Source organism: Aptenodytes patagonicus, chromosome 12 (genome assembly GCF_965638725.1).
Source record: "Aptenodytes patagonicus chromosome 12, bAptPat1.pri.cur, whole genome shotgun sequence".
NCBI classification, from domain to species: Eukaryota; Metazoa; Chordata; class Aves; order Sphenisciformes; family Spheniscidae; genus Aptenodytes; species Aptenodytes patagonicus.
Window position 1 is genome coordinate 10695043 of NC_134960.1, and position 19338 is coordinate 10714380.

Sequence of the window (19338 nt, forward strand, 5' to 3'; positions counted from 1 at the left end):
CCAAAGCCCCTCGATTCCTCCAGGACTGTCCCCCTTACCTGGTTTTGTGCCTCCTCGGCTCGTGGCTGTTCCTGTATCCCCCAAAAACGCTGATGCAGCCGGGGCGAGGCGGAGCGTGCTGCGCTCCTGTCGGGCAGTCCCCTAGGTGCTTCCTGTGCCCTGCCTGCGCGCGTTCTGCCCCACTGCCCCTCTGCGAGAGGGAGGGCGGATGGACGGATACCTCCTGTGACCCAGCCTCTGCCCCTCATCCCACACACCAAAAAGGGGAAGTTGCTGAGAGAAGGAAGTCTGCCCCATGCAGTTGCTTCAGCTGCAGCAGTCACATTTTCTCCGCTGCTGGTAGCCCGAGTCCCTGATCCTTGTGCTGGCTGCCAGGGTGACGCTGGGCCCATGGAGAGACCAGTGAAGGATGGGATCCTCTATGTTCAGCACTGCAAATTTGGAAAGGTAAAGGGTGGATTTGGAGCTGGGTATGGGGTTTGCCCTGATCTGTCTTGATGCCAGGCCTGGGGCTGGGCCCTCGGCAGCCTGGGAAGGGGGGACTGGAGCCAGACCCCTCGGAGCTGCTCTGGGGGGGCCCTGGGCTCCTCAGCCCCAGGAGCAGGGCTCTCCCTGCGGCCGAGGGGACTCATCCGTGCAGGCATCTGCTCAGGCTCGCCCCTGCACGTGGGGTCCCTCTTCTCGCTTGGTCACCGCGTGATTCACGATGAAACAATAAATGTGTGTTAACGAGGCGCAGCTCCAGTGTGTGTGTGGGAGCGGGGCACCGGGGCAGTGCGTGGGACGTGGCTCTGCACCCAGCCCTCCGCATGCCTGGCCCTGGGGTGCCAGTGCCATCCGTGGGGCACCCCTCGTGGCTTGGCCTGCTGCCCTGGGCCCTCGGGGTGGGCACCGATTGCTGCAGGCCACTGGGCACGGTTTGGGTGACATGGTGGGAGTCACTGCAGGGTTGAGCCAGCTCTAGGGAGCTGTGAGGTGGGTGTTGGCGAAGCAGGTCCCACTGGCACGCTGGCCTTGCCTTAGCGGCATCCCCTCTGCCATGGCAGGGCAGCCGTGCCCCCACGGGGGGCTCGGTGGATGTGCTGGGCTGTGATCACGCTCCGACCTCCCTGCCGAGCAAGAGCCGAGTCCTGGAACTGAAGCGGGCAGGCCCTGCGTGTGGGGCCGGTGCCCTGCTGCGTAGGAGGCAGGCGGGCTGGTGGCGATGGGTATTTTGGGTGCTTGGCTGCATCTGGTTTCTGCAGGGCGGAGGCTCTGCTGCGCTTTTGAGGTGCGTGGGGGCACGCACCCCCTCTATCCCATGACAGGCTGGGAAGGTGCTGGTGCCGCAGAGCCTCCCCTGGGAGGAAGCGGGCTGTGAGCTGCAGGGCCTGGCAGCGCTCAGCAGATGTGAGGCTGCCAGCAGGAGCCTCAGCAGCTCAAAATGGCTTTAATTTGCATCAGGGTCTGTCCTGAGAACAGCTTGAGAGCTCAGCTGCAGCAGCGGCAGGCCAGCACTTGCAGCGGGGAACAAAGAGCAGGACCTGGTGCTCGGCGAGCCGGCAGCGAGTGTGACTCACCCAGCGAGCCATGCTGAGCTCGCTCAGGGCAGGGCCCCCCCTCAACCCAGCACTAGCCCCGGCTCTCCATGCCCTCCAGCAGCACCTGGCGGGTGTGGGCAGGGACCCCCTGTGCCCCCTCCTGCCCCGCATGGCTCTTCCCAAGCACTGTCAGCCCCACATGGAGGGCAGCGCTGCGAGGACGCAGCAGGCAGCTCTTTGCTGACCCTTTTTTTCCCCTGCCTGCGCCCTTCCCATGCCACAGAGGTCCTGGAGGAAGATGCGAGCCCAGCTCTTTGCTGCCAGCCCCTCCGGCGTGGCCCGCATGGAGAAGTTCGACGTGCGAGATGATGGCACAGCGCTGGAGAAGACCTCCCTGCGGCGGTGTGCCCGGCGGGTGATCCGCCTCTCAGACTGCGTCTCCGTGGGCCCAGCGGGCACTGAGAGCTGCCCCAGAGCCACTGCTGCCTTCTACCTCACCACCACGGAAAAGAGCTACGTGCTGGCGGCCGAGCAGCGGGATGAGTGGATCGCCCAGCTCTGCCAGCTGGCCTTCCAGGTACTGTGGGGTCAGGCGTAGCTGGGAGCCCTCACGCTGCTCCTGGCTCGGGTGAGCCAGGGGGCTCTGGGGTGCGTGGGCAGGCAGGGGGGCTTGTGATCCCCTGGTCCGGGGGCTGTGCTCACATCCCTCTGTTTCAGGGTGCAAAGGAGATGGCGCAGAGCAGTGCCAGGACCCAGCCCAGCCCTGCTGTCCCCATGGAAGAGAACTCCCTCTACTCTTCCTGGCAGGACCGTATGTGCAGGGGTGGCGGATGGGGCCAGGGTGGGCTCCAGCTCTGTGCTGCGGTGCTGACTCCCACCTTGCTCTGCTCCTGCAGTGACCGAATTCCCAGTGCTGGTGGTCCGGACGGATGCAGCCGCCCGCTGCGGCCTGCACGGGCATTACCTGCTCTCAGCCCTTCCCGAGAGCCTGACGCTGAAGGACCCGCAGTCCCGCCAGTCCCTGCTCACCTGGCCCTATCCCTTCCTCCGCAAGTTTGGCCAGGATCAGGTGTGTGCCTCTCCCCCTCCCTGGGGCTGCTGGCTGCCCAGGGCAGGTGCCAGCCCCTCACCCTGCCCTCTGGCCCCACAGACCATCTTCTCCATTGAGGCTGGCCGCCGCAGCGACTCTGGCGAAGGCACCTTCACCTTCAGCACTCCACGGGCCCTGGAGCTCTGCCGGGCTGTGGCCACCGCCATCACCTGCCAGCAGCAGGGCAAAGACGCCCCGGACCCCCGGCTCTTCTCTGCCCCGGCCCCCCAGCTCTCCGCACAGGGCCTTGACACCCAGCCCTGGGGCCCTGGGGCCGAGGAGCCCCAGCCCAGCCCACCCCTGGGGGGGGCACAGCCTGCCTCCCACCCCCCTGCCAGCCTTCTCCGCTTCCCCCCGCCGGAGCGTGAGGCCACAGGCCCCATCGTCTATGCCTCCATCGCCCGGGGCCAGCAGCCCCTCTTCGGGCCAGGGCGGCCAGGGCCCAGTGAGCCCTGGGCCGCAGGGAAGCTGCCCCCTGAGCATCTCTACGAGAACATCTTCACTGCGGAGCCGGGTCCTGCCAGGGCAGAGGAGGAAGAAGAGGAAGGGCAGTGGGAGCTGGGGTGCCGGGAGGCCCCCGAGGGCCACAGCAGCGAGGCGGGCCCCCTCTATAACAACCGGGCTGTCCTGGCCCAGCTCCCGCGGGGCAGCCCCCAGCCCTCTGAGCAGTGCTGGAGCCGTGGGGGGCAGGAGGCGCCGCCGGGGCGCCCTGGGCACAAGCCCCAGAGCAACCTCCGGGCCAAGCTGGTGCGGCTCCTCAGCCGGGAGACCCCCGGCCCGCGGGACTGGGCCTGAGCCCGGGCCGGATGCCGTTCGGTGGTGCGGTGAATAAACAGCCTGGGCCGGACTGGGCTCTGCCGGTGCTGCGGGGGCGGGCGGGGGCCGGTCCCGGGGCTGGTGCTGCGGGGGCCGGGGCCGGGCGGGGGCAGCCCGCGCCTCCCCACCAGGGGGCGCCGCCGTGCCCGCCCCGGCAGGCAGGCGCACGCGGTGATTGGCCGAGTCGTCCGCCGGCTCCGCCCCCTCTCGAGCCTATATAAGGCGCGGCCGGGCCGGGCGGGGGCGGTGCCCGAGTTCGAGTCCCGCGTACGCCCGCTCTGCTCCGTTCCCCGCTGCGGCGCCGCCCGCTCGGCCCCGCTCCGCCGGGGGCCCGGCCGGCCGCGGGTGAGTGAGTGAGTGCGGGAGGGCCGGGCCGGGCCGGGGCGGCGCCGGGGTCTCCGTCCTCTGCTGGGGGGGTGGGGGCACGGGGGGGTTAGGGCTGGGGCCTGGGTCTGAGGGAAGGCGGTTGGTCGGGGCCGGGCAGGGCCCGTGTGGGGCAGGGTCGGGGTCTCCGTGGGGCAGGGCTGGGCCTAGGGACGGGATTCCCGAGCTCGGGGAAGGGAGGCTGCGTGGGGTGGGATGGGGAGGGGGCTCTGGGGGTTCTGTGGGGCAGGATGGGGAGCGGGGCCCGGGTCCCCCGTGGGGCAGGCGGCCCAGGGCCTTCTCCCTCAGGAGCAGGAGGGCTCTCCAGCCTGGGGCTGCCGGGGACCCCCAGCCCCGCGGGGGGCTGCCTGTCCGCTCCGGGCCGACCCGGTCCCGGCGCCTCGCTGGGGCTTGCGCGGCTGCCGGGCGCCGGGAATGCCTGACACGCAGCCTTCCCCCGGCCCTCCCGAGCGGGGAGCGGGCTGGTGTCGTCTTACACGCCTTATATAGCCCGCACCGGCCCGGGGAGAGCGGGGGCACGCTGGCCCCCGGCCCTGCAGCCTCCGCCGCCTCCCAGCTGGGAGCCTGTCGTCCCTTGCAAGGGGTGGGGAGGGCCCCGGGCCCCCGGAGCTGGCCCTGTCCCCCGCCTGGCAGCGGCAGGAGGAAGGTTCTGGGGGGCTTCGCAGGGGCCTGGCGGCTCCTTCCGGGGTGAGGGGTGGCCGGGAGGTTGGGGCCGGCCCGTCTGCCCGGAGCCTTGGCCGGCTGACAGCTGTCAGCGTGGCCCTGGCAGGCAGGGGAGCGCCGGGATTCCCTCCCCGCCGAAGCCCCGGCTCTGTGCGCAGAGATGGGCTCGCTCCCAGGTAGCATCTGCTCGGCTGGCTGCCGGAGCGCCAGCCTGGCTGCTCTGCCAGGCACCTCGGGTGGCATCAGGCAGCTCCTGCGCTGCTGCTGCTAATTCACCTGGCAAAAACGCTTCTGGTTCCCATCTTTCCGTACCTGCTGCTGCTTTTCTGCGGTTTGAAATGGTCTCAGCTTTCAGCAGTGTGAGTTTCTGAGGTGCTGCAAGGGAGAGCACGTCCTGGGTTTGGGAGAGGGAGAGCGGAGCCCGCAGGTGCTCCGCTGTGGGTGGCAGCGGGGCTGTACCTGGCTCCCTGACACTAGGCAGCGTTAGCCTGGGCCCCTTGGCTCTGACGCTGCTGGAGGAGATGCTGATAGATTTGGGGTGCGTCTCTAACCACAGTGTAGGATGGTCAGGGTGGAGTTACTCCTGGAAACGTGACCTGTCTCCTCCTGCCCCATCTTACCAAGTGCTGGGCCCCCTCCTCATCTACTCTCCCTGCATTGTTCCCGTGTACCCTAATACCAGGATCACACCCCCTTCCCTTGCAGAGATGGGCGACATGGAGTCCTACAAGGTGATGCTGAATGGACCGGCGCCCTGGGGCTTCAGGCTGCAGGGAGGGAAGGATTTCAGCATGCCGCTCTCCATCTCCAGGGTAAGAGAAGCCAAGACTGGCAACGCCCATCCTTCCCCTGCCTCTGCGGGTGGGAGCCGTGGCGGCTGCGTCCAGGTGGTTGAGGCAGAGCCGTATGGGGGATGCAGATGAGCCAGGGCCCCGGGAGTGCTGCGTCCTGCCCTGCCTGGCTCTGCGTAGCCTCCTCAGAGCCTTATCAGCTGCGGTCTGGCATGGGGGTGTTCCGGGCAGAGGACTGCAGATGAGAAACACTGTACAGCCTCTGCAGAGTCATTCTGGCTGCTGAGGGGGGCAGGGGAGGCCCCTTCCAGAGCGTGCCCGCTGCAGGGGGAGGGGAGCCACTCTCACCATCTCCGAGCCGTGGGGCCGGCTTCCCAGTCCACACCGCGACACTGGACTCAGCATCCTGGGACCCGGCTTGTGCCCTTCCACTCTCCCTCTCGCTGCGTGCTCCCAGCTCCACACCCGAGCTGGTCCTGGAATGGGCAGGGAGGGGAAGAAGCCTGTGCTGCTGCCCACGCTACTGCCTGCACTGGGATGTGGCTCCCTCCACAAAACCAGCCCGTTTCTCCAGCGTGAGCGAGAGCCATTGTGCTGCCGGCTGCTCGTGGCTGAGGTGTCTGGTGCGAGCTGCTCCCAATGTGATGCTTGCCCAGGCCAGGTCTGGCCCCTGGGTGTGTGCAGGTCCCTGTCCCCAGGCGGCCCAGTCCCCCGGGTGGGTGCTGGCCACGGCTCCGGCCACGCAATTGCCTTATAAGCCTTGGAATGTGACTGCATCGCCCGTGCTGCTGACGCTTAGCAGCTGGCATGGAGGCTGCTTCTCAAAGGATGGCTTTGCTTGTGGCACAGAGTGCTGTGTGGGGGCCTGTCCCTGGCACGTGCACCTGTCCTGGAGTGTGCGGGCCTCCCCAGCATGGAGCGCAGACCCCGGGGACACTATACAAGGCTGGAGTCACCGGTGCTACTGCCCCAGGGCCTGCCAATCTCTGCCGAGCACGCAGAGATGGCTTCAGCAAGTTTATTCTCTAAAAAATGTTTCTCTTGGCTGCAAGCCAGCGCTTAACAAAGGGTCTGGTCGGATGGAGGAACTTCCAAGGGCCTGGGGCCGGGGCCTCGTGAAGAAACAGCCCCGCTGTGCGTGCAGACCAGTGCTGCCCTCAGGGCTTGGGCAACGCTGCCATCCTGGGCAGGTCAGGCAGGAGCAGTGAGGACATTCCCAGGGGATGCAGCCAGCTTTGGGGGGCTCTCTGGTGAGGCTGGGCTGTGTGGCGGGGTGGTGGGCCCTGTCTGATGGGAAGGAGTGACCCTGCGCTGCTCTGCACCCCGGAGGCATCCCTAGCCCTAAATCTCCTGCCTGGAGCACGCTGCTGTCCTTGGCCCCTGCTTGCCTTGAGCAAGGGCACTGCCAGCAGGGCAGGCTGTCCTGCCAGGCCTGGGGCTGCCAGAGCGGGCTGGAAGGAGGTGTCCTGCCCCGGCTTTGAGGGCTGCAGTGGGGTCCTGCTCTGTGGAGCCGGGGAGCACAGGGGGAAAGTAGCACTGGTGCGTGCTTTGGCTCTCAGCTGCGTCCATTGCTATAACACTACTGGGTGAGCTGCGAGGCTGCTTCAGCTCGGTGGTCACACAAAAGAGGTGCCACCCTGGTCCTCTGCTCTCATAGCAAGGGGCTCTACTGGGGTCCTGACACCTGGGCTAGGCAGGCTGTGAGACCATGGTCCTGAGCTGCTTGCGGTGGAGCCAGGGTAAGGGCTGGCATCTGGAGAGCTGGATGCTGTGTGGCACGTCCCAGCATCTGCCAGCTGGGGAAGAGGAGAGACCCTTGGTGCTGCAGGTGGGAAGGCACTGGGGGATGCTGCCTGGGCCCTTGTGCAGGCACCCCATTCCCCTCCATGGTGGGTGAGACTCTGTCCAGGGTGCCCGAGCCCTGGACAGGGCCGACTGGTGGGCATCTCGCTGGGTGTGGTGATGGAGGCACGGGAAACAAAGGACTGGCTGGGCGGAGAGGGGAGGAAGGAAGCCCTGGTTAGTGGGGCCGGGCGGGAAGCAGGAGGGCTGGCACTGCCACAGCTCCCGGCTGAGCTGGCACCTGCCGAAGGGGTTTCCTGGCGTGCCGGCACAGAGAGGGAAGGGGAGTGCAGTGGTGCTGGCTGGGCTGGGTGCGGCTGCGTGACGCAGCCTGCCGCGCTATCCCCTTCCTGGGCAGCCCTCCTCCCGCTCCTGCCTCCAAACCCACGCAGCCACCCCGTGCCTTCCCCAGCCCTCCAGGGCAGCAAGCCGGGGCTTGCAGCATTGTGGCCAGGAGCCGGCCGGTGCCACTTGCCACCCAGGGCACCCTCCCGTGCCAGGCAGGAGGAGCGGGCGCTGGGCGGCACAGGGGCACCGGAGAGGGTACCCATGTCCCACCGTGGACGGCAGTGGGATGCAGGTGGAGCCAGGCCACATCCAGCCTGGGTGTGGGGTTTGGCCTCACGTGGAGGGCCAGTGCTGGCGTGGGGAAGGGGAGCGCGGCTCTGGGGCAAGCCAGGCCCTGTGCGCAGGCAAGGAGGGGCTGGGGCTCGGCGGCAGGGATTTTTCAGCCCTCTGACGGCGCTGGGAATCTGGCTCGCTCCTTTTATGTTCATGTTGAACAGGACTTGAGGAAATACTTGGTCCGGGTCCAAGCGCCTCGAGTTCTTCTGTGCTGGAGGAGCAGGAATGGCTGCAGCCTGCCCACGTCTGTCTGTCTGTCAGTGCCTGGGAGCTGTGTGTGGTGCTCGGGGCCCTGCTTGCCTTTGGCTGTGCATCTCCGGTGGGAGGGGAGGGCAGCCTCTGCTTCCTGGCACAGGGCTGATGTAAAGCCATGCCGTAGAGCCATGCTGGGGGCAAGGCACATCCCCGGCACTGTGACCGGGCAGGGGAATCCATGGTCGTGCTCCTGGCTGCCCCGGCGGGGCGAGGGCTGGGGGAGCAGCATGGGTTGGGGTGGGTGTCTCCCTGCCCCGGGGTGAGTCCCGCTCCTCTGCGGGGATGAGGTAACGTCTGCGCCTGCCGGCACCAGGAGGGGAACGGGACGGGAGCGTGGGCAGCTGGGGGGAGTGCCCAGAGGGTGCCTCCCCTGTCCCCCTGCTCATCCCCAGGCAAAGGGCTGGAAGTGCCTGTGGTTCACAGTGAGACGTGGGCTGCCCAACGGGCCCTGACTCACTGTGCTCGCTTCCCGCCCCGGGACTGCGGGGACAGCTCTGAGGGGCGGCTGGGCCTCCTGCCGAGGCTGAGCCAGCGCCGCCTCTGCCGTTTGGCGTCATGGGGACGGGACCCTGAGGTGCTGGCGTGGACCCCAGCTGTGCCAGAGGGCAGGGGCTGGGTAGTGCCCTGGGGTAGTGCTGAGCCCTCCACTGCTGCGGAGGGGAAGAGGCTGCTCTGGGCTAATATGCTGGGAAACAGGGGGTGATCTGGGGGTCCCTACCTCCCCCTGGGTCAGGTCTGTATGGTGTCCTGTGCCGGTCTGGGCCTTGCATGAGGGAGCCTGGGCCGCGGCAGACCCCTGCCCTTGTGGGGACAAGGGTATCCCTCTGCTCCTGTGTTGTTGCTCGTCCGGCCTGGCTCTCCCTGACTCCGTCTGTCCTGCAGCTGACGCCGGGCGGGAAGGCGGCCCAGGCTGGCGTAGGAGTGGGCGACTGGGTGCTGTACATCGACGGGGAGAGCACCAGCTCCATGACGCACATCGAGGCCCAGAACAGGATCCGTGCCTGCGGGGACAGGCTCTGCCTCACCCTGAGCAGGTAGGATTCGTGGGTCCTGCAAACCTGGGGTCCTGGTGTGGCCAGAGCAGAGCCAGGGCCCTCTGCCCAGTGCCATCTCCTGGCATCACCATCTCCCGCATCACTGCTCCTTGCTCAGAGCCTGGCAGCCCCTGGCTGGGTCCAAGGGTTCTACTTGGCTGGATGAGGCTTAGCCTGGCTGCTGGCCCTCACCTGCGAGCCACAGGGCAGTGCCAGCCAGCTGTGGCTCCCCTCGGGCGGGTGCTGCATCCCTGGCATACCAGCGTCCTGGCAGTGGCTGGGCCAGTTCTAGCACCTGCCTGGCTATCTCCTCTCTTTGCAGAGCCCAGAACCACCTGGGGAAGCCACAGAAGGTACGTGTTGCTCCTGGCACTGCGGTGGCAGCTCAGCCTCATCTCAGGGGAGGGGAATCTCTGCGCGTAGATGGACAAACGGACTTTGCTCCTGGGGCCCGCAGGCTTCTGGGGGACCAGGGTGTGTTTGGAGGGCTGGAAAACTCCTCACTGGAGGAGCAGCTCTGACCCCCGGCACCACAGGGGATCGGAGGGAGGGAGTGGGATCTGCCCAGCGGGCACCTGGGCCCAGCTGCCGCCTGTCTGTGGCCCTGCCGGTGCCAGGTGTGGGCAGGGGTGCAGAGGGGCCGACGCAGGGGAGGAGGCCGGGCAACCACAGCACGGCCTCAGGGCCCCATGTTTGCTAGTGCTGGGGAGTGCCCTGGCATGGGGAGGCAGGGCTGGGGCCGGTGACCGGTGGCTCCTGGATGGAAGCTACCTGCATGCGTTCAGCTTCTTGCTGTGGGACGGTTGCGATTGGCGTGTGTGCATGCACCGCCCCGCTGCGGGCAGCAGCAAGCATCCAGGGCACTTACTAATCCTCCAGCGACCCTCAGGCTGGGCTTGTGACCTGCTGTTGCTGGGCCAGGTGCCCTGCGGAGAGAGGTGCCAGCCTGGCAGAGCCCAGTATCTGAGGTGCACGTGCTGTCCGGCTTTCCTACCTGGCTGCCTGCTGCGCTGCCTGGCCCAGGGCTGCTCCTTGCATGTTGCTTGATGTGTGAGCCTGTGTCTGTGTGTTTTGTCTCGCTCAGGACTCACTCCCCTGCTCTGAACCCCTGAAATATAACTTCGCTCCCAGCACCGCCCTCAACAAAACAGCTCGGCCCTTCGGGGCTGGCTCGCCTCCGAACCCACGGCCCGGGCTGGTGACGAAACCTGTGACGTATGCGCCCCTGGCGCCCACCTGCACCCCCCAGCACAATGGGTATGTTGCTGTCTGTCCTGCTCCCTGAGGATCGGGGGGAGCCTGCTGCCCAGCCCTGCTGTGCCTTGCATGCCAGGCACCCATGGGTGGGAGCGGGTGACAGTGCCCGTGCTGGGGTCCCCCGATGGCTGGTGCTGAGGTGGCACAACAGGACTGTCACACGTGGGGACACACAGCCATGCACATGTTGGTCCCTTGCTTGGGGACATGTCAGCCTGTGGGGAGTCCTGCAGGGCACAACACGGCGGTCGTAGCAAGACACTCACCGGCGTCTGCGGTGGCAGGGAAGCGGTGGCTGCGTTGTGGCCACCAGCCAGCGCCTGCCTGGGGATGTCCTGCCAGTCCCCCAGCTGCCGGGACGGGCTGGGCAAAGTGAAGCCCTCAAGCCCTGTGCAGCGCCGCGCCGTCCTCACCCTGCTCGCAGGGAAGAAGCTCCTGCCTCTGCAGGCTGCCCACCCGGCCGCTGCATGTCTGGCAGCTGCCAGTCCCTGCCCCCCCTGCTGAGAGCTGCTGAAACTGGGCGATGAGAAGGGATGGAGCCCTAGCTGCCCTGGGCACCCAGGCCTGTTTTGGGTGGCTGAGGGAGGCATGGTCTGGTCCGCTGGCATCTGCCCCTGCATCCCAGTGTGCTCCCAGCCCTGGGCAAGCTGGGCATGAGTCTTGGGGGTAGGGGGACTGGTGCAGGCCATAGGTGAGCTCTGGAAACTTCTCAGGTGCTGCGGGTCTAATTTCACCTTCCTTTTTCTTTCTTTTTCTCCTCCCTTTCTCTTTCCTTCTCCCCTACAGGTGCTGAGCCTTGACAAGTCAGTAAGCCTTTTGCCTGCTCTCTATCCTCCCCGCATGCCTCTTCCCTGCTAGTGCCCCGTTCTCCGGGGCAGGGCCAGCCTGGGACAGGCAGCTGCTCTGCCTATGTGGGTGGGTAACTCCTGGCAGCAAGCTGTCCCTAGCCTGAAGGGCGAGCGCTGCCTGTCTGCCGGCTGCTGGGGCCATGGAGTGTCCTCCTGCGTGGTCCCCTCCCTCCTCCCTGAGACATGGCTTGGCTGGGCAGGGGCTGCTGGGCTGTGCCGGGCACCCTGCCCAGGGCCAGGCAGGCGGGCGGCACTGCCATGGGCACCGTAGGTGTTCACTGGGCTCTCGTGCAGCTCCCCTGCTGGTGATTTTTTGACCTTGGCTTATTCTTGCCCTGTCCTTTCCCCTCCTGGCCTTGGGGCCAGTCTCAGATTGCCAGGAATGGTGGTCAGTCCTGAGTCAGTCCTTAATGGGCCCTTCCTACGCGGAGGAGGAGTAGGGGGTGTGGGGAGTAAGGCAATGTGCGGCGTCTCAGGTACTGGTGTGCTGCGGTTCTGTGCCGGGGGAGGTGTGGGGCAGCCCCAGGGAGGTGATGCCATGGAGATCTGTCAGATTTGACAGATGATTCTGTCACTCGCAGGCAGCCCCTGCAGCTGCTGGAGCCCCCCAGCACTCCCACGTGCGACCCTGTGAAGTTGCAGCTGATAGAGAATGCTGAGGACTGGCAGCCCCGCACCGGGACCTCCCAGTCCCGCTCCTTCCACAAACTGGCCCGGCTGACGGGCACAGATGGCAGTAAGTTCCTGCAGGGCCCAGAGCTGCCTGGCTGCCCAGGGGTGCCCAGCTTTGACGGGGCAACTGAAGCCGGATAAAGGCCGTGGTGCATCGTGGCACTGGAGTGTTGGTTTTGACCCCGTGTGGCCCCTCTGGGGTGGCTGAGCCAGTGGGAGCTGCCCGGGGCTGTGCGTGGGCTCGTGGTGGTGCCGCTGGGCTGGGGCCATGCTCTGCCCTGCAGCTGGGCAGGGCTGTGCATTTGGGCAGGAGGGCGGCAGGAGGAGAGGTCGGTTTTCCTGCCTTTCCCTTCCTGCCTGTCCCTGGGCCTCGGTTGCCACAGACTGACTCTGTCTCCTCCTTTCTCTCCTGCTGCGCTCAGTGGAGGATCGTGAGGATGAGCTTGTTAAAAAGCCCAGGTAAGGGGAGCGTGTGCCAGGGCGGCAGCAGGAGCCACGGGGGTGCCCACCCAGGGCTCAGCTCCTGGCTGGTTTGCACTCGCTGTTTGCAGTGACTCTGGGAAGCTCTTTGCCCTGTGGCTGTTTCTTTTCTCCTCTCCTCCTCCTCCGTCCTCACGTTCCCTCTCTGTCTTCTCCCTCTCCCCAAAGCCAAGCTGTTGGCCGAGCCGCAGAGCCCACCCTGTGCTTACCCGGCGATGGGCACTGCCAGCGCTCAGCCACTGCTCTGACCGCCCCCTCGGGAGGGTCCTGCCCGGGCACCCGCCTGCCAGGCAGGCTGTCCCCAAATGGGGTGTCCCCGTGCTGGTTGTGCCAGGCAGGATCACTGGGCACTGCTGGCACGGAGCTGGGGAGGCCGAGCTGCACCGTTGCTTCTTGAGCAAATGGGATCTGGAGGAGGCTGGTGGCACTGGCAACACCTTGCTGGGGGTGTTGGGAGGTGCTGGGCAGCACCTGGACCTGGGGCACGATGTTCCATGAGCCTGGTGTGGGGCTGCGGGGTAGCCGGACAGAGCTGGGTGAGTGTCCCTGACTTTTCCATGGGGCTGGGAGGTGGCCGGGAGGCTGGTCTGGAGTGAATGATGCTGGCGTCTCTCTGGGGCTGGGGGTGCATACAGGAGGGATGGGCTGAGCCATGGGTCAAATATTGACTGTTGTGCCGCCGTTTTTCTGATGCCACAGGGATGCCCGTGGGTCTGGCTGGGGCACAGGGGAGCAGTGGTGAGTGCCAGGGTCTGGCAAGGGGGTCGGTGTGTGTGAGGGCACCTTTGGGTGCACTGCCCCGTGCCATGGTGCTGGGCAGGGTACGTGCATGATCCCGGCTGAGCGCCTGCCCTCTGTCACTCGCAGGCAGCCCCTGCAGCTGCTGGAGGCCCCCAGCACCCCTGTGTGCGACCCTGGGAAGTTGCGGCTGATAGAGGACGCTGAGGACTGGCAGCCCCGCACCGGGACCTCCCAGTCCCGCTCCTTCCGCAAACTGGCCCGGCTGATGGGCACAGATGGCAGTAAGTTCCCGCAGGGCCCAGAGCTGCCTGGCTGCCCAGGGGTGCCCGGCTTTGCCAGGGCAGCCAGTGCCTGGCAGAGGCTGTGGGGTGATGTGGCAGCAGGGGCTTTGATTTTGACCCCGTGTGGCCCCTCCGGGGAGACTGAGCTGTTGGGAGCTGCCCGGGGCTGTGCGTGGGCTCATGGTGGTGCTGCTGGGCTGAGGCCGTGCTCTGCCCCGTGGCCAGGCAGGGCTGTGCATTGGGGCAGGAGGGCGGCAGGAGGAGAGGTCGGTTTTCCTGCCTTTCCCTTCCCTTTCCTTCCCTTCCCTTCCCTTCCTGCCTGTCTCTGGGCCTCGGTTGCCACAGACTGACTCTGTCTCCTCCTTTCTCTCCTGCTGCGCTCAGTGGAGGATCGTGAGGATGAGCTTGTTAAAAAGCCCAGGTAAGGGGAGCGTGTGCCAGGGTGGCAGCAGGAGCTGTATAGAGGGCTGCATGTCCTGGGCAGGACTCTGGGCACTGCTGGCTCTGAGCTGGGGAGGCTGAGCTGCACCTTGGCCTCTTGGGCAAATGGGTTCTGGAGGAGGCTGGAGACACTGGCAAAAACCGGTTGTGGGTTTTGGGAGGTGCTGGGCAGTGCCTGGACCTCGAGTACAAGGGCCCATGAGCCTGGTGGGGGCTGTCGGGTGGCTGGGCAGAGCTGGGCAAGTGCCACCAGCTGGTTTGCCCTTGCCCTCACTGCTTGCGGTGACTCCGGGGAAGTTCTTTGCCCCGTGGCTGTTTCTTCTCTCCTCTCCTCCTCCTCTGTCCTCCCATTCCCTCTCTGTCCTCTCCCTCTCGCCAGAGCCGAGCTGTTGGCTGAGCCGCAGAGGCTGCCCTGTGCTTGCCCCACGATGGGCACCGCCAGTGCTCAGCCACTGCTCTGACCGTCCCCTCAGGAGGGTACTGTCTGGGCACCAGCCTGCCAGGCAGGCTGTCGCCAAACGAAGTGTCCTTATGGTGGGTTGTCCCTGTGCCAAGGTGCCGGGCAGGACCTGCTGAGCACTGCTGGCACTGAGCTGGGGAGGCCAAGCTGCACCGAGGAGACCCGGACACAGTGGGTAGGGGCAGCTGGTGGCACTGGCAACACTTTGCTGGGGGTGCTGGGAAGTGCTGGGCAGCGCCTGGACCTGGGGCACAATGTCCCGTGGGGCTGTGAGGTGGCTGCAGGGCTGGTCTGGAGCGAATGCTGCTGGCATCTTCGTGGGGCTGGGGGTGCGTATGGGAGGGATGCACTGAGCAATGGGTCAACCATTGGCTGTTGTGCCACCATTTTTTCTGATGCTCAGGTCCAGCTGGGGCACAGGGGAGCAGTGGTGAGTGCTGGGGTCTGGCGAGGGGGTTGGTGTGAGCAAAGGGTGCCTTTGGGAATGCTTCCCTGTGTCAAAGCAGGGTTCATGCTTGGTGTCAGCTGAGCGCCTGCCCTCTGTCACTCGCAGCCAGTCCGCACAGTCTCTGGAGCCCCCCAACACCCCCGTGTGCAACCCTGGGAAGCTGCAGCTGATAGAAGACGCTGAGGACTGGCAGCCCCGTACCGGGCCCTCCCAGTCCCGCCTCTTCCGCAAACTGGCCCGGCTGACGGGCACAGATGGCAGTAAGTTCCCGCAGGGCCCAGAGCTGCCTGGCTGCCCAGGGGTGCCCGGCTTTGCCAGGGCAGCCAGTGCCTGGCAGAGGTTGTGGGGTGATGTGGCAGCAGGGGCTTTGATTTTGACCCCGTGTGGCCCCTCCGGGGAGACTGAGCTGTTGGGAGCTGCCCGGGGCTGTGCGTGGGCTTGTGGTGGTGCCGCTGGGCTGAGGCCGTGCTCTGCCCCGCAGCCGGGCAGGGCTGTGTGTTGGGGCAGGAGGACAGCAGGAGGAGAGGTCAGTTTTCCTGCCTTTCCCTTCCTGCCTGTCCCTGGGCCTTGATTGCCACAGGCTGACTCTGTCTCCTCCTTTCTCTCCTGCTGCGCTCAGTGGAGGATCGTGAGGATGTGTTTGTTAAAAAGCCCAGGTAAGGGGAGCGTGCACCATGGCAGCAGCAGGAGCTATGGGGCTGCATGTCCCGGGCAGGACCCGCTGGGCATTGTTGGCACCGAGCTGGGGATGTCGAGCTGCGCTGTGGTGTCCAGGACACAGTGGGTCAGGGGCAGCTGGTGGCACTGGCAAAACCTTGCTGGGGGTGTTGTGATGTTTGGGCAGTGCCTGGACGTGGGGCACAATGTCCCCTGAGCCTGGCGTGGGGCTGCGGGGCGGCCAGGCAGAGCTGGGTGAGTGTTGCTACTTCTTGCTGCGTGAGGGCAGGGAAGGGAGCTGGGGCTGGGGGGGTGCCATTCCTTGCCCCATGCAGCTGGGCAGGGGTAGTGCACAGCACCCCTTTTTCTGCCTTCGCCTCTCCATGATGCCTCCTGTCCTGGCACCGTGACCGTTGGGTCCCAGCTCTGCCCGGTTTGCTCTGCCGCAAATAAATGCTCCTGGTTTTGTAGCCGTCTCCTTCTTGTCTTTGCCCTGGTGAGGCAGAGAGCTACCAGCTCTCCCTCTGTCCCTGTCTCCTCTCTTGGGTGGGCTGTGCCCCTCTTGCCCTGGCTTGCCCTGCCTGCTCCCAAGCCCAGTGCTGGCAGCCTGCTGGGGGGCACAGGCCTTGCCCCTCCCAGGACCAGCCTGGCCCTGCCTAGCTGGCGGGGATGGCAGAGTCCTGCCTATCCCCAGCTCTGCTGGAGCTGGACCCCAGGGCTCCCCACGCTGGGTCAGGTCCAAGCCCCTCTGCACCCCAGTGAGGCTGCGGGTGACCGTTGTGTGAGCAGGCAGCCGGGGTCTATGTGGTCCTCAGGGTCCCTGGTCAGTCTGGAGCAGCCCAGAGCTGGGTGTGGGACCCCAGCAGACCTGCACTCCCTCCCGCTGCTCACCAGACCGCCACGATGGGTGCCAGAGACCCCAGAGGTGCTGTGTCTTTGCAGGGCTGAAGGCGCTTGGCTCAGTACCCCATCACCAAACCAGCTACTGGCTGGGCACGGGGGCTTGGCCGGCTCCTGCCTGCTTGTTGGGGGGGGGTGGCCCTGCCTGCACACAGGCCTGCTGGGCAGAGGGGGTGAGCGGGGCAGGCTGGATTAACTGCTTGTTCTGTAGCCAGGTCTCCGTGCTGGACCCGTCCCCGGGAGCAGCGATGAAGTCGGAGCCAGGACTGGGTGAGCAAAACATTTCCTCTGGGCTTGGGGGGAGAGGGGTGGGGGTGCTGAGGGATGCTGCTTGCCCAGGCACGGGCACTGGGAGGGGGCTGCCGAGGGATCAGGAGCACCGTCCTGGAGAACTTATGTGTGTATGCAGCCCCCAGGACCCCCGCCGCCACCCCTGGCCCTGCCAGCCGCCCGCCCTGGGCTGTGGACCCCTTGTTCGCTGAGCGCTATGCCCCGGACAAGACAAGCACGGTGGTGAGCAAGCACAGCCAGCCAGCCACGCCGACCCCCATGCAGAACCGCAGCTCCATTGTGCAGGCGGCGCAGCAGGCCCCTGAAGGGCCCGGCCGCACACCCCTCTGCTACAAGTGCAACAAGGTCATCAGGTGAGCCCTGGCCACCACTGCTGCCACGCCAGCGTCCTGGGCCCCAGCGTGGCTGACGGGGCTCTGTCCTGCTGCAGGGGACGCTACCTGGTGGCGCTGGGACATTATTACCACCCCGAGGAGTTCACCTGCTGCCAGTGCAGGAAGGTGCTGGATGAGGGCGGCTTCTTTGAGGAGAAAGGCTCCATCTTCTGCCCCAAGTGCTATGACACGCGCTACGCGCCCAGCTGTGCCAAGTGCAAGAAGAAGATCACCGGGGTGAGTGTCCCTCAGCCTGCCCCACACCTCCTGTCCCTGCTCCCCTACAGGTCCCCAGCTCTGTCCCCTCCCATCCTGATCGCATCCCCAGGGATCCCTTGTCCCTTTCTGCCCTGGGAGGGGGTTTGCCACAGCACAGGGTGGTCCTGCCCCCGGCTGACAGCAATTCCCCTCCAGGAGGTCATGCACGCGCTGAAGATGACCTGGCATGTGCAGTGCTTCACCTGTGCTGCCTGCAAAACTCCGATCCGCAACCGTGCCTTCTACATGGAGGAGGGACAACCCTACTGTGAGAGAGGTAGGACCCGGGGACGCCATGTGCCACTGCACGTGGCCCCAGGGCACCGGGCACTGTTGGGGCTCAGCACCTGCCCACGGGGGTGGGGGGTGAGCTGCCCTGTGCTGCGGGTGCTCTCCCCAGGCCATGGGGAAAGCAGGGACTCCCCTCCCGGGGCCCTGAGCCCTCCATCCCGGTCCTCCTTGGCTGCTGGGTAGTGCCATCACTCCTGTGTTGCCATGGTGATGATGGAGGATGTACAGCAAAGGCAAGTGCTGCATCCTGGGAGATCAGGTTTGCCTCCTCCCTGCAGCCCAGTGGTGGCCAGGGCCACCCTGCAGGGCACAGGCATCTCATCTGGGTGTCTCAGGCATCGTCCCCCCGGGGCTGGCAGTGAATTGTTCCCAGGCTGTGCCTGTGGGATCCTGGCTGTGCTGCAGCCCTGCTCCCCTGGGACGAGGGGCTGCAGTGTGGGGGAACGCTGACCTGGGCTCGGCCTCTCCTCGCAGACTACGAGAAGATGTTTGGCACCAAGTGCCGCGGCTGTGACTTCAAGATTGACGCTGGGGACCGGTTCCTGGAGGCGCTGGGGTTCAGCTGGCACGACACTTGCTTCGTTTGTGCGGTGAGCCATGTGCCTCCCTCCCCGGCTGCTGGTGGGGGCCTTGGCTCTCCCTGGCAGTTGTGCCCTGTGTGGGGTACACCAGCAGCGTGGGGTCCCTGCTGCCACGAGGTTTTCCCAGCTTGGCTCTGCACTGGTGGCTTGGGCCCCTGCTCTGAGCCTGCTGCTCCCTGGCATCTGTGCGATGCTGGTGCTGAGCCCTGGATCGGGGGGGCGGGGGCGGACCCAGGGGCTGGCTCAGCCCCCCTGACTTGACCGCCTGTGCTCTCCTCCCCAGATCTGCCAGACCAACCTGGAAGGGAAGACGTTCTACTCCAAGAAGGACAAGCCGCTCTGCAAGAGCCACGCTTTCTCCCACGTGTGAGGGGCGGGAGTTCAGCTGTGCCCACGCGTGCCCCTGGCCCTGCATGCTCCTCTCCCCCTTCCCCCACTGCCCCCACAGAGCCAGACTGGGCCCTCACCCCTTCCCCTTGCTCCTGCCTCTTTCCTGGCAGGTCCTGGCCCAGCTCCAGCTGGAGGTGGTGCTGGGCCCGGAGCCCCTTATAGCTGGGTGGCTTCTTCTGTGTCCCCCGGCTGGCCCTAGGAGCCCCAGGAAGGGGATGCTGCATGGGTCTCCTGCCCCCCAGCCACACAGTGTGGTGGCCACGGCCGTGCCGAGGCTGTGCTGAGGCTGGAGTCGGGGAGCATCTGGCACAGCAGGGCTGCACCCTCGGCTGAGGCCCGGCTGCCTGGCAGCTCAGCACCAGGGCAGGGATGCTCCTAGCACATCCCTGAGTGGGTGAGGACCAACCCCCCAGCTCCCTGCCAAGCTCTCCCCCACCTTCCCCGCTGCATGCTTAGTGCACGGGGCTGGAGACCCGGCCCTGCTCCCCTGCTGGGGCCCTGCCCGCAGCAACCCCCCGGCCACCCTGCAAACTGCTGCGGTGGCTTCCTACCCCGGCTGCGTGCCAGGGGGGTCTGTGCCTCATGTCCCCCCACCCAGCTGGCCTGCTGCTCTCCTGGGGCTGGTGTGCGGCAGCACCCCCAGCCCGGCCGTGCCGGGAAGCAGGGCAGCGTGCCAAGCCCATCCCAGCCACGGGCCGGCAGTGTGTGCTGATGGCCGGCCGGCCGGCGGGCTCCCGCAAGGCTTGGGAACGGCTTCCTACCAAAGAGCGCCTGCCACCACTGTCCCAGGCCCGTAAATGCCTCTCCCAAACCCACACTCTCCGGTCAGACTGCCGCTGATATAGCCACGGTGCTTTTAGTGCCTTTAATAAACACTTCTCTGCAAGTGCCGGCTGTCTTGGGGCCTGTGGTTTTGCCAAGTGAGGTGTGGCCAGCTGGGAAGGTCACA

General features: G+C 66.4%; 2 protein-coding genes across 6 annotated transcripts; both read left to right on the plus strand.

The window, feature by feature from the left end:
• Nucleotides 1-377: 377 nt before the first annotated feature.
• Nucleotides 378-3450, plus strand: DOK3 (docking protein 3). Its single transcript, XM_076350173.1, has 5 exons — nucleotides 378-447; nucleotides 1804-2097; nucleotides 2238-2331; nucleotides 2417-2589; nucleotides 2671-3450. The coding sequence occupies exons 1-5, from the start codon at nucleotides 391-393 to the stop codon at nucleotides 3403-3405; spliced, it is 1353 nt and encodes a 450-aa protein (XP_076206288.1). The 5' UTR covers nucleotides 378-390; the 3' UTR covers nucleotides 3406-3450.
• Nucleotides 3451-3702: 252 nt separating this feature from the next.
• Nucleotides 3703-19279, plus strand: PDLIM7 (PDZ and LIM domain 7). 5 transcript variants are annotated; one of them, XM_076350021.1, is made up of 13 exons: nucleotides 3703-3771; nucleotides 5179-5285; nucleotides 8868-9019; nucleotides 9342-9372; nucleotides 11063-11083; nucleotides 13157-13298; nucleotides 13683-13719; nucleotides 16416-16474; nucleotides 16614-16848; nucleotides 16926-17106; nucleotides 17284-17404; nucleotides 17893-18008; nucleotides 18283-19279. In XM_076350021.1, exons 2-13 carry the CDS (start codon nucleotides 5181-5183, stop codon nucleotides 18367-18369), a joined length of 1287 nt encoding a protein of 428 aa, XP_076206136.1. In that variant the 5' UTR covers nucleotides 3703-3771; nucleotides 5179-5180; the 3' UTR covers nucleotides 18370-19279. The 5 variants fall into 5 exon arrangements, with proteins under 5 accessions (XP_076206136.1, XP_076206131.1, XP_076206135.1 ...); XM_076350016.1 differs by lacking the exons at nucleotides 11063-11083; nucleotides 13157-13298; nucleotides 13683-13719 and adding an exon at nucleotides 10104-10276; XM_076350018.1 differs by lacking the exons at nucleotides 3703-3771; nucleotides 5179-5285; nucleotides 8868-9019; nucleotides 9342-9372; nucleotides 11063-11083 and adding exons at nucleotides 14295-14370; nucleotides 14753-14907; nucleotides 15267-15303 and having other exon boundaries at nucleotides 13229-13298.
• The last annotated feature ends 59 nt before the right edge of the window (nucleotides 19280-19338 follow it).